This window comes from Hippocampus zosterae, chromosome 2, assembly GCF_025434085.1.
Source record: "Hippocampus zosterae strain Florida chromosome 2, ASM2543408v3, whole genome shotgun sequence".
NCBI lineage: Eukaryota > Metazoa > Chordata > Actinopteri > Syngnathiformes > Syngnathidae > Hippocampus > Hippocampus zosterae.
In genome coordinates this window covers 19,733,003-19,747,127 of record NC_067452.1, presented here as the reverse complement: position 1 = coordinate 19,747,127, position 14,125 = coordinate 19,733,003, and the positions used below count along the sequence as shown (strand labels likewise).

The window sequence follows — 14,125 nt, the reverse complement described above, 5'->3', positions numbered from 1 at the left end:
ATTTCCTTTCTGGGGTTTATAATCGAGCGGGGTAGAATACGAGCGGACCCCATCAAGACGCTGGCAGTCAGGGACTGGCCAGTCCCGTCTAACCGCAAGGAACTGCAGCGCTTTTTGGGGTTCGCAAACTTCTATAGACGATTCATCCGCGGCTATAGTCAGAAGGCGCTCCCCCTGACCCGCCTTACGTCAACTAAGACTCCCTTTAAGTGGGACTCTACCGCGGAGGCCGCATTCGTTAGCCTAAAGGCGGCGTTTACCAGTCCCCCCGTCCTTCAACATCCTGACCCTGATCTTCCCTTCGTTGTAGAAGTGGACGCCTCGGATTCAGGGGTGGGGGCGGTACTGTCCCAACGCTCTCCAGTCGACCAGAAGCTGCACCCCTGTGCCTTCTTCTCCCGTCGACTCTCTGCTGCCGAAGCCAATTATGACGTTGGCAACCGTGAACTGTTGGCGGTTGTCTCGGCTCTGCAGGAATGGAGACACTGGCTCGAAGGGGCAAAAGAACAATTCACGGTTTACACGGACCACAAGAACCTCGCTTACCTCCGTACCGCCAAGAGGCTCAACTCCCGTCAAGCCCGGTGGGCCTTGTTCCTGACCCGATTCAACTTCTTACTCACATACTCCCCAGCCTCCAAGAACACCAAGCCCGACGCTCTTTCCCGTCTCCACGACCCCCCGGAAGTGGACCGACCCCCAGAGACCATCCTCCCGGCTCAGTGCATCGTGGGGGCCGTTCAATGGGAGGTGGAGCAGCGGATCCAGACCGCCCTGGAGGGGGTGCAGGTACCGGCGGGGTGTCCGGCGGGGAGACTGTTCGTGCCTCCGTCCCTGCGGTCGGAGGTTCTTCAGTGGGGACACGGGTCCAAGGTGGCATGCCATCCAGGGGTGAACCGGACGGTACAACTTGTCGCCCAGCGATTCTGGTGGCCGGAACTCCGGAACGACGTGACGGAGTTCGTCAGGGCCTGCACCTCCTGCGCATGCGGCAAGTCCTCCCATCGACCCCCGGCCGGATTGCTCCAGCCGTTGCCCATTCCACCTCGCCCCTGGTCACACATCGCGCTGGACTTCGTGACGGGTCTTCCCTCCTCCCGAGGTCACACAGTCGTGCTCACTATCGTGGACCGCTTCTCCAAAGCGGCCCACTTCGTGCCATTGTCCGGGTTGCCGTCGGCATTGGAGACCGCCGACCTCCTGGTTAAACACGTTTTTCGTCTCCACGGCCTCCCTACAGATATTGTGTCGGACCGGGGCCCCCAGTTTGTGTCACGCGTCTGGAAGCGGTTCTGCCGGTCCCTCGGAGCCACGGCCAGCCTGACGTCCGGCTACCACCCCCAGTCCAACGGACAGGCCGAGCGCGCCAACCAAGATCTGGGGTCGGCCCTCCGCTGTGTGTGCCTCCACCAACCCGCGACATGGGTCGACCACTTGCCATGGGTGGAGTACGCACACAACACCCTCGTCTCCTCCGCAACCGGCCGATCCCCGTTCATGACGGCGTACGGTTACCAGCCGCCGCTGTTCCCGTCGCAGGAGGGGCAGGTGGAGGTCCCCTCCGTTCAACACCACCTCAAGCGGGCCCATCGCATGTGGAGGGAGGCCCGGGCGGCATTGTCCCGCACGGCGTCCCGAAATCGTCAAATCGCGGATCGTCGTCGGCGCCCGGACCCCTCCTATGTGGTGGGGCAGAAGGTATGGCTGGCTACTCGAGACCTTCGCCTGGCCGGCTCCTCGGCGAAACTGGGTCCTCGATTCACTGGTCCCTTCGAGGGCGAGGCCGTCATCAACCCGGCTGTTGTCAGGCTCCGTCTACCTCCTACCATGAAGGTTCATCCCGTCTTCCACGTCTCCCTTCTCAAACCCGTTTCTTCCAGTGACTTGGCTCCTCCTCCCACGCCGCCGCCCCCTCCGCGGGTCGTCGACGGTGACCCGGTGTACACGGTTCGTGCCATCCTGGACTCTCGGCGCAGGGGAAAGAGGTTCCAGTATCTGGTCGACTGGGAGGGCTACGGGCCTGAGGAGCGGCAGTGGGTGCCTCGCTCCTGGATCCTTGATCCGTCCCTTTTGCGTGACTTCCACGCTGCACACCCTTCCAAACCGGGTAGTCCGCCGGGAGGCGTCCGTTGAGGGGGGGGTACTGTCACGTCGCGTGTCCGCCAGCAGGTGGCGGGTTTTCTCCTCCGCCATCGGCACACCTGCCCGTAATTTCGGGCTGATTACCCCCCTTTATTTAGAGACTCCGGCAGTCATCTCACTGCCGGAGAATTCCTCGCCGAGCCATTACTCGCTCTCGTTCTCTATTTGCGCTATTGCTATTTGCCTCGTTGCATACTTGCCTTACGACCTATACTTGTTGCCCACTTATTTCGACTTTCAATATTTCGTATTTTTCTACTATTACCACCAGCGCGATTATCTCCTCGCGTTTGCTTTAGCCGCGAGCGTTTTCTGTTTGTTTCCTGATCCTTATTTGATCAGCGTTTTCTGTTAATTTCCTGATCCTTATTTGATCAGCGTTTTCTGTTACCGTTTTTCCCTGTCGGGCTCTTTCTGTTGTTTTTTCGTTCTGTCATTAAAGACACCTTATTTTGTGACAATACTCTCTCTTGTCTGCTTTACCTGGGATCCAACTTATTTAATTCATTGTTCTGCTCGGAGCGATTTTTTCCCCTCGAGCAGAACGTGACACTTTCCCGCTCCATGTGCCCTGTGATTTGTTCTTGCTACCGGGTCTTAGGTGTGAACGGGGAGCAGGTGTGTTAAATTTGTTGTTATCACTCTCACACACTCTCAGACTGTTCACTGGACATTCAATATGCAGATATGAAATCTGAAGATCTGATAAAAAGAACTAGTAGATCTCCAGCAGCCTGAAAGAAATGAGCTTGAGCGGCTGCACCTTGGCCATTCCCGTACGATGGTTTAACAGGACAGGTTCCACTCACAACAAGCCTCATTTACTGTGCCACGCTGAAGCAAAACATGATCCTCTTCCTTTGGCAACCGGGCTGCAGGGGAGTATTGCAACATGACGTGAAAGACGCCAAACACGCTGTCAAATGTCTTCCTAACGAAGCTGAGGTTCAAGGTGATTAGTGGCCAAACATGTGTACAGATCTAAACCCTGTTGAGCAGCTGTGGCATAGCCTCAAGTGGAAAGTTGTGGAGCACGGAGTCACTAACATCCACTCGTTCATGTAGCAGAGCAAGAATGGTAAGGCAAGGCTGGAGATAATGGCGGCCACACAAACTGCAATTCTGAGCACAAATCGGACTTTTTCACTCTCACGCGGCTGAGCACACCTTTGTTGCCAGTACAGTAGTTTAGAGTTAGACGTTAATGGCTTTTTGTTGCGTTATTTTGAGGGGGCACTGCTATACTAGCTAAACACTGACTACGTTGTCGCAAAAATGTCTTCTTTTTTTTCAGTATTGTCCAATGACACTATAATATAATATAGACAACATTTGACGGGTGTGCTCACATTCAAGAGATACTATGAAAAAACGAATAAATAAGAGTCTACCTCCTATGTATGTTGCTGTTATCATTTATTAATCGTTAAGCACAAAGTGAGCACATCCCCCTGTTACATCAAACACCATCACCGAGCAACAGGACAGGACATTAAAAAAAGCCTTCCCGATACACTACTCACTTGAGGGAAGCCTCACCCTGACTTCCTCAAACTGCCGCGCAGGACCGCTGGCTCTAACTAACTAATGCACACGGAGCTGCAAATAATTTTGCCCACGACAGCATCCTTCACTAATCGCACGTGTTTGCTACTCCGCTGACTCCATTACAGCTCTGGGTTTGAGTTGGGTCTAATTGGTGCCTCTTGACTGAGGGAATGTCAGACTTATAAATATGTATTGGTGCCCTACATAAGCGCACAACGTAGCGTTTAAGATGAAAACATCACAAGTACTGTTTGGAACATTTGCACCGAAATGACTGTCGCTGTCTCCAAGAAAAAAAATGTACCACCCATGTTGCATACAAGCCAACACTTTACCCAACACAGGGACCTTTTCTTTGGGTAAGTAATAAGAAAATAAGGGTGTGCAGACGGAAACTGGAATGGTTGACCATCTCAACGTTGCTGGTTCATCAACTTTAATCAAGGCATCACGCACTGATGCACGCACACACACAAAGAAAGCACTTTGCGCCTCACGGGCAAGGCTTTTAGTGCTCCGTCTCATGCACTATTTAATTGACCCGGCACAGGAAGCCTCGCGGTCCCAGATGCCCTCCTCCCTCAAGCAAGTACGCCCACCCGCACAATCAAAGGTTTAACTCGACGCCTCTCAATACCCTTTGCTGGTGAACGCGCGTAAAACGCGTTTGGGTCACCGCCCAGTCAACCTCTCAAAGTTTCTGTTCATGTAAGAGGAGCAGAAATGTTCTCCACATGTCATCCATGCGCTGTTCTTCCTGATCCTCGAGCGGCAATGCAGCAAAGACGCATACGGCCAAAGCAGAGTACTGTACTTACTCCGTAGGAGGTGGGAAAGCATCTCCGTCGCTCCTCTTGCTCTCGCTCTGCTAGGCAGTCATGGTGCGCTCGCTCTCCCGGACAACACTTAAGTGCATCGTTGCAAGAGTGTATAGGTTCTCTCTCGTGGACTTTGTGCACAACACACCCGCCCACCACTGCTGCTACGTCAGCAAGCCTCTATCGCGTCTGCATATCGTCCTTCCCAGCATCTCTCCTCCCGAACAAAAGCAACACAGTTAAAGAGCAAGCATCATCTTCCTGCTGTCATGCAGTAATATACGACAGTACTAAGAATATTTCTGTAGGTACTGCTTTTTTTTATTTACGTATTATTTTATTTTCAATACAAGCATGCAACGATGCCAGCAACGCGTTACTTTACCCTATTGTCGAATAATCGCGTTACTTTTCTCATCTATTTACCTTGCAAAGTCACAATTCGTTACTATTCAACACAATTGTGACAACGATCTCGCAAACCTTTCCTTGTCAATTGGTGATGACATTTGACAACATTTGAATAGGTGTCACTTATATTTTACTCACGGGTTTGCCCCACGCATGTACCGGTACTTGGAACAAAACAAATAATGATAAATGAACACAATTTTTAGACAAATACACATGGCAAAAATGTGCATTGCAGAACCCAACGTGTCTTGAATCAAAGCATTCTGTGACTTTATAATTTGATTCGCATCTGGGAGAGTGATGTAACATTTGGGCCATGTTGCGTTTTGACAGTGGCGGGCCGTGCATTTCAACCTTAGGCCTTCAGTCACGTCACATACATTAACATAATACAGTATAGGCTCGTCAGGCAGCACTTCATTTCAGGAGCATTTAAAACCATCAAGTATGCATTCACAATTAAGAGCAGGAAACTAAATGTATAGATATTGTCAAAAATAAAAAAAATGATTTAAAAATACTAAATAAAATGCCTCCCAAATTACGCTGTGTGATCTCAAACAAGTCTGTCCAATAAATTGCGCAATGTCGCAGTTTCATATAAGACACTAACCAAACAATAACAAAACAAACTATTCTTTGAAAATAAAGTAAAGAGATTATTTGCATTTTGAAATTTGGCGATACAACAGCAAATAACTGATAATGTTGAGTTCTGCAACCAGACCAACGTCTTCTTTGGCCGTTTTGGGTTAAAATGCATTGATAGCTCCCTCTAGCAGGTGCTAATCCAATCACCGAACGCACACGTCCAGTCTCGACGTAAGGTATTCTAGCTGGCCCCGGTGCGCAGACTCGTGATCTGATTGGCTATTGCAACCTGACTGTGCCCGTTCATTTACAGCGCACAGGGGCCTCCTCTGTTTAATCTGAAGGCCCGAGCAAGTTTAATTTACCTGGCAACACAAGCTAGCTGAAATATGATTGGTTAAAATCCCTACCATAATAAATTATGTTATTTAAAATAACATTGAACGCCACTCAACTAAGTGGAAATAATATGCCGTAAAGAATACAGAGAATAATTTTGTTCACATATTTATGAAAATAAAATAACATGAGGGGCGGCCCGGTAGTCCAGTGGTTAGCACGTCGGCTTCACAGTGCAGAGGTACCGGGTTCGATTCCAGCTCCGGCCTCCCTGTGTGGAGTTTGCATGTTCTCCCCGGGCCTGTGTGGGTTTTCTCCGGGTGCTCCAGTTTCCTCCCACATTCCAAAAATATGCATGGCAGGCTGATTGAACACTCTAAATTGTCCCTAGGTGTGAGTGTGGGCGTGGATGGTTGTTCGTCTATGTGTGCCCTGCGATTGGCTGGCAACCGATTCAGGGTGTCCCCCGCCTACTGCCCGGAGACGGCTGGGATGGGCTCCAGCACCCCCCGCGACCCTAGTGAGGATCAAGCGGTACGGAAGATGAATGAATGAATGAAATAACATGAATTAAATTTATGTTATTGTATGAATGTTTAGGCCAGCAGAGAAGGCCTTGCTGGCCCTGACGGTCCGCAACTGTGTTTTGACCACGGGAAAAATAACAATGGAGAAAACAAAGAGATTTGTGGTTTCAAGCCCAAAATCCAAATTTTTATTCTTTGGCTTTTGACTCAGCATGAGACTTGATTTTAGTTTTACTGTTTTTGTGCTGGGCAGCCTGGTAGTCCAGTGGTTAGCACGTTGGCTTCACAGTGCAGTGGTACCGGATTCGATTCCAGCTCCGGCCTCCCTGTGTGGAGTTTGCATGTTCTCCCCGGGCCTGCTTGGGTTTTCTCCGGGTGCTCCGGTTTCCTCCCACATTCCAAAAACATGCATGGCAGGCTGATTGGACGCTCTGAATTGTCCCTAGGCGTGAGTGTGGGCGTGGATGGTTGTTCGACTCTGTGTGCCCTGCGATTGGGGGGCAACTGATTCAGGGTGTCCCCCGCCTACTGCCCGAAGACGGCTGAGATAGGCTCCAGCACCCCTCGCAACCATAGTAAGGATCAAGCGGTTCGGAAAATGGGTGGATATTTTTGTGCTTTCTGCTGTCTTTGTTATTAATTTATTGTTTTATTGTTTGTTGTGGTATAAATGATTTTTGCTCCATGCACAGCACTTTGTATACAGCGGTGGTTGTTTGAAAGTGCTTTAAATATACAGTTGAGTTTAGTTGAGTAATGGGGAAGTCAAGTAAAAAAAATCTTTGCAATAAAATGTTGTATGCAACTCCACTAGTCCAAACACGGCACTCTGATTAATATGGCATTTGTGGAATATGAAATAAGAATCAGAATCAGAATCAGAATCATCTTTATTGGCCAAGTATGTAGAACACACAAGGAATTTGTCTCCGGTATAACACGCTGCATTATTATCATCGTAAATAAGGACATGACAAATAGGTATGCAAGGACATTTCGTAATGTAAGTGAGACAATGTGCAAAGTATCAAGCAGAGCTAAAGTGATCAGTGGTAGAATACAATACGCTGACAGTTTGTACAGTTGGTACAGAAAATCATTGAGCCATTTTAGAGTGACCAGTAGCACTATTTGTAGTACAAGAAGAGTGACTACGTCAGTGACTGTTTAAGGAGTTAATAGCTAGAGGGAAGAAGCTGTTTAAGTGTCTGCTGGATTTGGTGCGTATGGATCTGTAGCGCCTGCCTGAGGGGAGTGGCTGGAAAAGGTGGTGGGCAGGGTGTGGGGGATCCAGGAGGATTTTCCATGCCCTTGTCTTGATTCTTGTAGTGTGTAAGTCCTCAAGAGTGGGTAGGGCGGTGCCAATGATTTTTTCCGCCGTCCTAACTGTCTGTTGAAGTCGGATTTTGTCCTTTTTTGTGGCGGCCCCAAACCAAACCGTGATGGAAGAACACAGGATTGATTCGATGACTGCCGTGTAGAGCTATCATAGCACCTCCTGTGGCAGGCCATGCTTCCTCAGCAGCCTCAGGAACTACATCCTCTGCTGGGCCCTTTTCAGGATGGAGATGGTGTTGACTTCATGTACTGCGAGACTGTGATTCCCAGGAACTTGAAGGTCTCGACGGTTGATACAGGGCAATTGGATAATGTGAGGGGCAACTGTGGAGAAGAATGTTTCCTGAAGTCCACGATCATCTCTACAGTATTGAGCGTGTTCAGCCCGAGGTTGTGTCGGCTGCACCAGAGCTCCAGCTGCTCCACTTGTTGGCGGTACGCAGACTCGTCGCCGTCTTTGATGAGACCGATGACCGTGGTGTCGTCTGCGAACTTTATGAGTTTGACAGATGGATTTGTTGAGATGCAATCGTTCGTGTAGAGGGAGAAGAGCAGTGGAGAGAGGACACGTCCCTGTGGGGCTCCAGTGCTGGTGGTGCGTGTTGATGATGTTGTTGCTCCCAGTCTCACCTGTTGTGTCCATCCCACCAGGAAGCTGAGGATCCACTGGCAGATCGTATGGGACACACCGAGGTGGAGAAGTTTGGGGGTGAGGAGTTCCGGGATGATGGTGTTGAACGTAGAGCTGAAATCCACAAACAGAATTCTTGCGTAGGTCCCTGTGCTGTCGAGGTGCTCGAGGATGTAGTGCAGACCTATGTTGACTGCGTCTTCCACAGACCTGTTTGCCCGGTAGGCAAACTGGAGAGGGTCCAGCAGGGGTCAGGTGACGTTCTTTAGGTGGTTCAGCACAAGGCGTTCAAAGGACTTCATGACCACAGACGTCAGGGCGACAGGCCTATAGTCGTTCAGTTCCGATGTTGCCGATTTCTTGGGAACTGGGATGATGGTAGACTGTTTGAAGCAGGATGGGACCTCACACAGCTCCAGGGATCTGTTGAAGATTTGTGTGAAGACAAAGCAGACAAATCCAGCCAATTTTGTCCATTTCCTGGTGACAATTTTGCACTTTGCTGACAACTGAAAATGAAATCATAGTTGGTCAGGGCTCAGGCATTGGTCAATCATGGGCCAGCTGTTTTCTTAGTTTGGTCATGTGACCTTCGCAGACTGACATACCTGAGCCCTGAGTGATCTGTGATGTGATGCGATGCAAGTCCTCAATCCCGTCCTCCTGCTGTTTGACTCTGACTTGATTGGCTGATTTTGCAGTCACTGTTGAGGCTTCATTGGACGAGGGACGTGTAAACCATTATGCAGCATCAAGGATCGGTAGCGTGATGTCAATGTGTTTACAAGTCGTTGAATGGAATATCATTTTAACCCTTTAAATTTTAAAGGTTTTAAAGTTTAAAACGTGTTGGACCAATCAGTAGAGCACATACAAAATAAATAGTCTAAATGCCCCCACACCCTCCACCCCGTATCTGCATAGTCCTTGAATGTCATGAATTTCTGTACTAAAAACAGCACTTGCTCACCTTAAGTGCTGTCGTATTGCACAGCTCATATGAAGTAAAAGACATTAGAAGTATCTTTGCGACATGAATCAATAAGTGCATACAAATAAAAAAAGATGACTGCGCCAGCTGTGGAACTTACCAGCAAAGATTTATAATGCATAGGACTGGTTGCAAGAAACAGTGTGGAAGTAGGTGGGGCATTGGGGGGAGCAAGTATAAAAGAAGGAGCAAGGCATCCATTCTAATTCCACATGAGCTATAAATGTGAATAAAACATGAATGAATGGAGGTTTGAAAGTTAAACAGAAAATGGCTTCCGTTTGGGGAACTGCATCCAAGCATGGACTGCACATGTCAGTCTGTCTGGCCCACTTAAAGCCTCTGAGGCTAGAGTCCTGCTGCTGGTGCATTATGGATGCGCGGCAGCTATTTTGAGGCTTTGGCGTAAAGATGGGCCTGTGGTTTGAATGTTTGAGGGGAGAAAGAAAAACACCTGGCTGTTGGAGTCCTCTCACACACCTGAAGACAGCCGACAGGAACTCACACACACACACACACACACACACACACACACACACACACACACACATACACACACACACACATCCATTTTCTGATCCGCTTATCTTCACAACAAGTGTCGGGGGCGTGCTGGAGCCTATCCCAGCTGTCATCGGGCATTAGGCCGCGGACACCCTGGACTGGTTGCCAGCCAATCACATTGACAAACAACCATCCGCACTCACACCTAGATACAATTTAGAGTGTTCCATTAACCTGCCATGCATATTTTTGAAATGTGGGAGGAAACCGGAGTCCCCGTAGAAAACCCACGCCGGCACGGGGAGAACATGCAAACTCCACACAGGTAGGCCGGAGCCGGATACAAACCCATGACCTCTGCACTATCAGGCGGACATATAACGCAATTCATACCCTCTCGCTAAGATGATTTTTTAAAATAATAATAATAATAATACATCACATTTACAAGCGCCTTTCATAACACTCAAGGACACTGTACAACCAAAAGCAATAATAAAACACAGATTAAAAAAATAAACAAAGAAAGAAAGATTTGAAGTGGATAGGCAAGTCTGAATAGGTGGGTTTTGAGCTGGGTTTTGGAAAATGGAAAGAGAGTCAACATTACGAATGTTGGGAGGAAGTGAGTTCCAGATTTTGGGGGCAGAGCGACTGAAGGCTCTGCACCCAAGATTGTACTCAGATGGGCAGAGGGTAAAAAAAGGTGGAGGGGGGATGAGGACCTGAGTGAGGGGTTTCCCCCCAGGCTGACAAAATATTCCATTCTAACAAGCAGATAGAATATTGATAGCTGTAAAGGCCAGGGGTTCATAAAAACGATTTACTATTTGCCTCTATTATTCCACTTTCCCAAAATGCTCTACATAGTGTATCTGAGAGAACGGTGGCCCTCAACTGACCTCCAGGAATGGTATTTCTTCCCATAGACTAGAGAGAAGGTAAAATATACCTGTGACTATTGTTGTATTCTCTGGATGTGTTGTTGCTTCGTTTGGGATAAAGTACTGTAGCAGGTTTACAACTACCATAAAGTGTATGTTAGTCATACTCAAAGATAGTCCTGGGTACCGCTAGTGGTAGCTGAGCTCCCTCAAGTGGTCTGCAAAAGAAGTTCTCTGCCTTGGCGACGTTTCACAAGAAAACAAACATAATCAGAGTTCTCCCGTGAGTGGCTTTGAGCATTTTCCATGTCCTTAATATTCAGTTTAAATTCCATGTACTAGTCCAGGGGTGCCCAAACTTTTTGGATCAAAGATCGACTTTTCGATCAACTAACATCCTGGGATCTACCCTTACTGGGTCCTCCTAGATTCCTGTTGTTTGGCCGTGCCCTGGGTGAATTGTACACAAAGCAAACTCTGAATGAGAATAATGACGATAAAAGATAGAGCGCAACAGCTCTGATCACAAGCTGCAATTGCAGACTGCTGAGTGCTGACAACGTCCGGTGACGTAATCACGCGTAACCGTAAATTCAAGATTTACCTGCTTTATTTTATTTTTTAAATATTTTTTGTGTGAAAATGAGACTGATAGGATGATTAGGGTGCAGCGTACATGAACACAAAAAATATATATTACTAACATGTACAAAGACACACAAATGGTTGCTTGTTTTTTTTCTCCTCGACACTCCTCGGATCTACTTGGGACCTGTATTAGATCTACCAGTAGATCAGGATCGACGTAATGGGCACCCTGTACTAATCCATGCTTTGACCTCACTCGTAAGGCATTTCAACCCTTGCACAGAACCACTAGGACACACCAGTTGAATGACTGCAGTTGGAGCACTGCTACACGAAAGTCGTAGGCATCGGGAAAGTCGTTCGAGCAATAATTCAATATTAGATTAGATTAGGTCCATGCTCTGTCCTCACAAGGAAGAAATTCCAACACACTGGTAGATTAACTACAGCACACCAGTTTTCACTCTGTTGCCTCCTGACATTTGTTTTTGTGCAATTGTCGGACAATGAGGGCACAGTTGGAGAACAACTAACCTGTTCCTAACAAGTGTCATTATTAAATTCTATTAATTAACATTTAGTACTTTGTTAGTAGTACTAGTAGCATAGAATGTCAACTGTCTCTCTCATAAAATGTCATTTTTCTCGGAGTGTGACCTGATCACTTGAAAATTGCCCTTATTGGCGATTGGGTGGTCCAAACATGATCGTTTATTTGCAACAAATACTTAAAACATCTGTGTTCATCTACGTCAAGTATGTATAGTGACAAACTGAGATTAAATGTTAATGTAGTTTTTGTTTGGTGGTGTGCCGTAAGAGTTTTTTCTTTAATGTAAAATAGGTGAGGTGGCCCGGTAGTCCAGTGGTTAGCACGTCGGCTTCACAGTGCAGAGGATTCGATTCCAGCTCCGGCCTCCCTGTGTGGAGTTTGCATGTTCTCCCCGGGCCTGCTTGGGTTTTCTCCGGGTGCTCCGGTTTCCTCCCACATTCCAAAAACATGCGTGGCAGGCTGATTGAACACTCTAAATTGTCCCTAGGTGTGTTCGTCTCTGTCTCCCCCGCGACCCTAGTGAGGATCAAGCGGTTCGGAAGATGAATGAATGAATAAAATTGGTGACTGGAAGATTGGGAAGCGTTGCCAAGCACTGTCTAGTGCTGCAAATAACCAACAGATGGTGCCATTGGCTGCCTGATGGGGGGGGGCAGAGAGAGAGAGAGAGAGAGAGAGAGAGAGAGAGAGAGAGAGAGAGAGAGAGAGAGAGAAAGAGAGAAAGAGAGAAAGAGAAAGAGAGAGAGAGAGAGAGAGAGAGGGAGAGAGAGAGAGAGAGGGAGGGAGAGAGAGAGAGAGAGAGAGAGAGAGAGAGAGAGAGAGAGAGAGAGAGAGAGAGAGAGAGAGAGAGAGAGAGTAGAAGCAGCCAGACTTTAGGTTGGAGCGCGGAGACGCATACAGCCGCATCTGCATACGGAGCAGGCTCCAGCGTCGGCGGCTACGTGGATCCTGGAGTCTCGGAGTGGACCGGGAGCTCCTCCGCTGCGGGTGTTGTGAGATCGACCCTCGCCAGAGGTACCGTATGTGTATGTGTGGACCGTGCGCTCAAATGCGTCAAAGTGACACTGCCAGATAAAAGTGCTGATTAAATGTGCCCCGTTCCGCCGCGTTGTTCACTTGACATCTCAGTCCGTTCAGAGTCCAAAAATCCATCGCGCGTCCGGCTGTGCCAGACATCTCCGGTCGTGCATTAAGTTGCCCCGAGGAATGTTTGGCTCCAGCACTCGTGAGTCAGCGACGGCAGCGTGTACGCGGACTGCGCAGCGGCGTGCAGTGGCGGGCGTGCTGCCTGCTGCACGTGAGTGAACACGGAGAGTTGCCGACTGAACGAGCGAGCGTCCTGTTATGTAATAACTGGCCGCCGCCGCCATCGGTCTGGCTGTTCCACTTCGCCGTATATAGAAATAGAATGCCTACTTGAGGTCCCATGGTTTGCACTCACAGATATGAAGCTGAGAGTTTGCACGATATCGCTGCAGCTATGAGGGGACTGTTGCTCTTTTTGGAGCCAATCGTGCTGCTGTTTGTCTTCCAAGTTCCACACGGGTTGTCGCCCTCCACCCAGAACATAGATTTGCTTCTTAGGTTTGGAGGTCAGTGTCATCGAAGCTATCTTTCAGTGAGTCTTAAGATCTAATGGGAGCATGGACAATTGGATGTGGCTGGAGAGCTCTTGATCTCTGATTGGTGCCCACTCCAGAGGTCTTTGTTGTCAAATGGAGCACACTAATGACAGCAGCAGATTGCTACGGTAGATGACACAGACCGGCCAACTGATGAGAATCATAATGGTTTGAACGCAGTGGAGGCCTGATCTTGATCTGCAGCTGATATTGTTCCCCCGTGTGCGTGTGCGTGTGTGTGTGTGTGTTTCTTTTCCCAGGAGACATGAAGACCTACAGAGGCAACTTGTGGTGTGCAGGGCTAAGACATTAACACTTTGTGTGATGTAGAAACACCTCTAATTGAGTCTATCCATTGGCATGAACAAGCCCAAAGAGCAAAGTGTTAAATCTAACAGACCAGCCAGGTAAGTGGCAACTGGCGCCTGTAGCATCTAATTCCAGCTATTTATTACTTTTTTGGTATATGACCCCTCCAACCCAAACCATGTTGACATACACAGCCTGTTTGTCAAAATACACCAAATATATGGGTAAATGAACGTCACAATCTACTGTTTAAACATTAAAGGCTAATTTGTGTAGCGGCGCACACATGTACTCGCAGTAAAAACTGTCGCATCTTCATTTTCTTG

The 14,125-nt window shown here is 48.4% G+C and overlaps 1 protein-coding gene across 3 annotated transcripts in view; it reads left to right on the top strand.

Moving 5' to 3' along the window:
- Window positions 1-12,706: 12,706 nt before the first annotated feature.
- LOC127595417 (adenylate cyclase type 6-like) overlaps window positions 12,707-14,125 on the top strand; it is a 52,133-nt gene continuing 50,714 nt past the window's right edge. The window contains exons 1-2 of one of the 3 annotated variants that reach the window (XM_052056884.1): window positions 12,707-12,882; window positions 13,751-13,897. In XM_052056884.1, coding sequence (XP_051912844.1) covers window positions 13,851-13,897 — 47 coding nt within the window. In that variant the 5' untranslated portion in view covers window positions 12,707-12,882; window positions 13,751-13,850. The remainder of the gene's footprint in view (window positions 12,883-13,750; window positions 13,898-14,125) is intronic. The other 2 variants (XM_052056882.1, XM_052056883.1) reach the window with 2 other exon arrangements.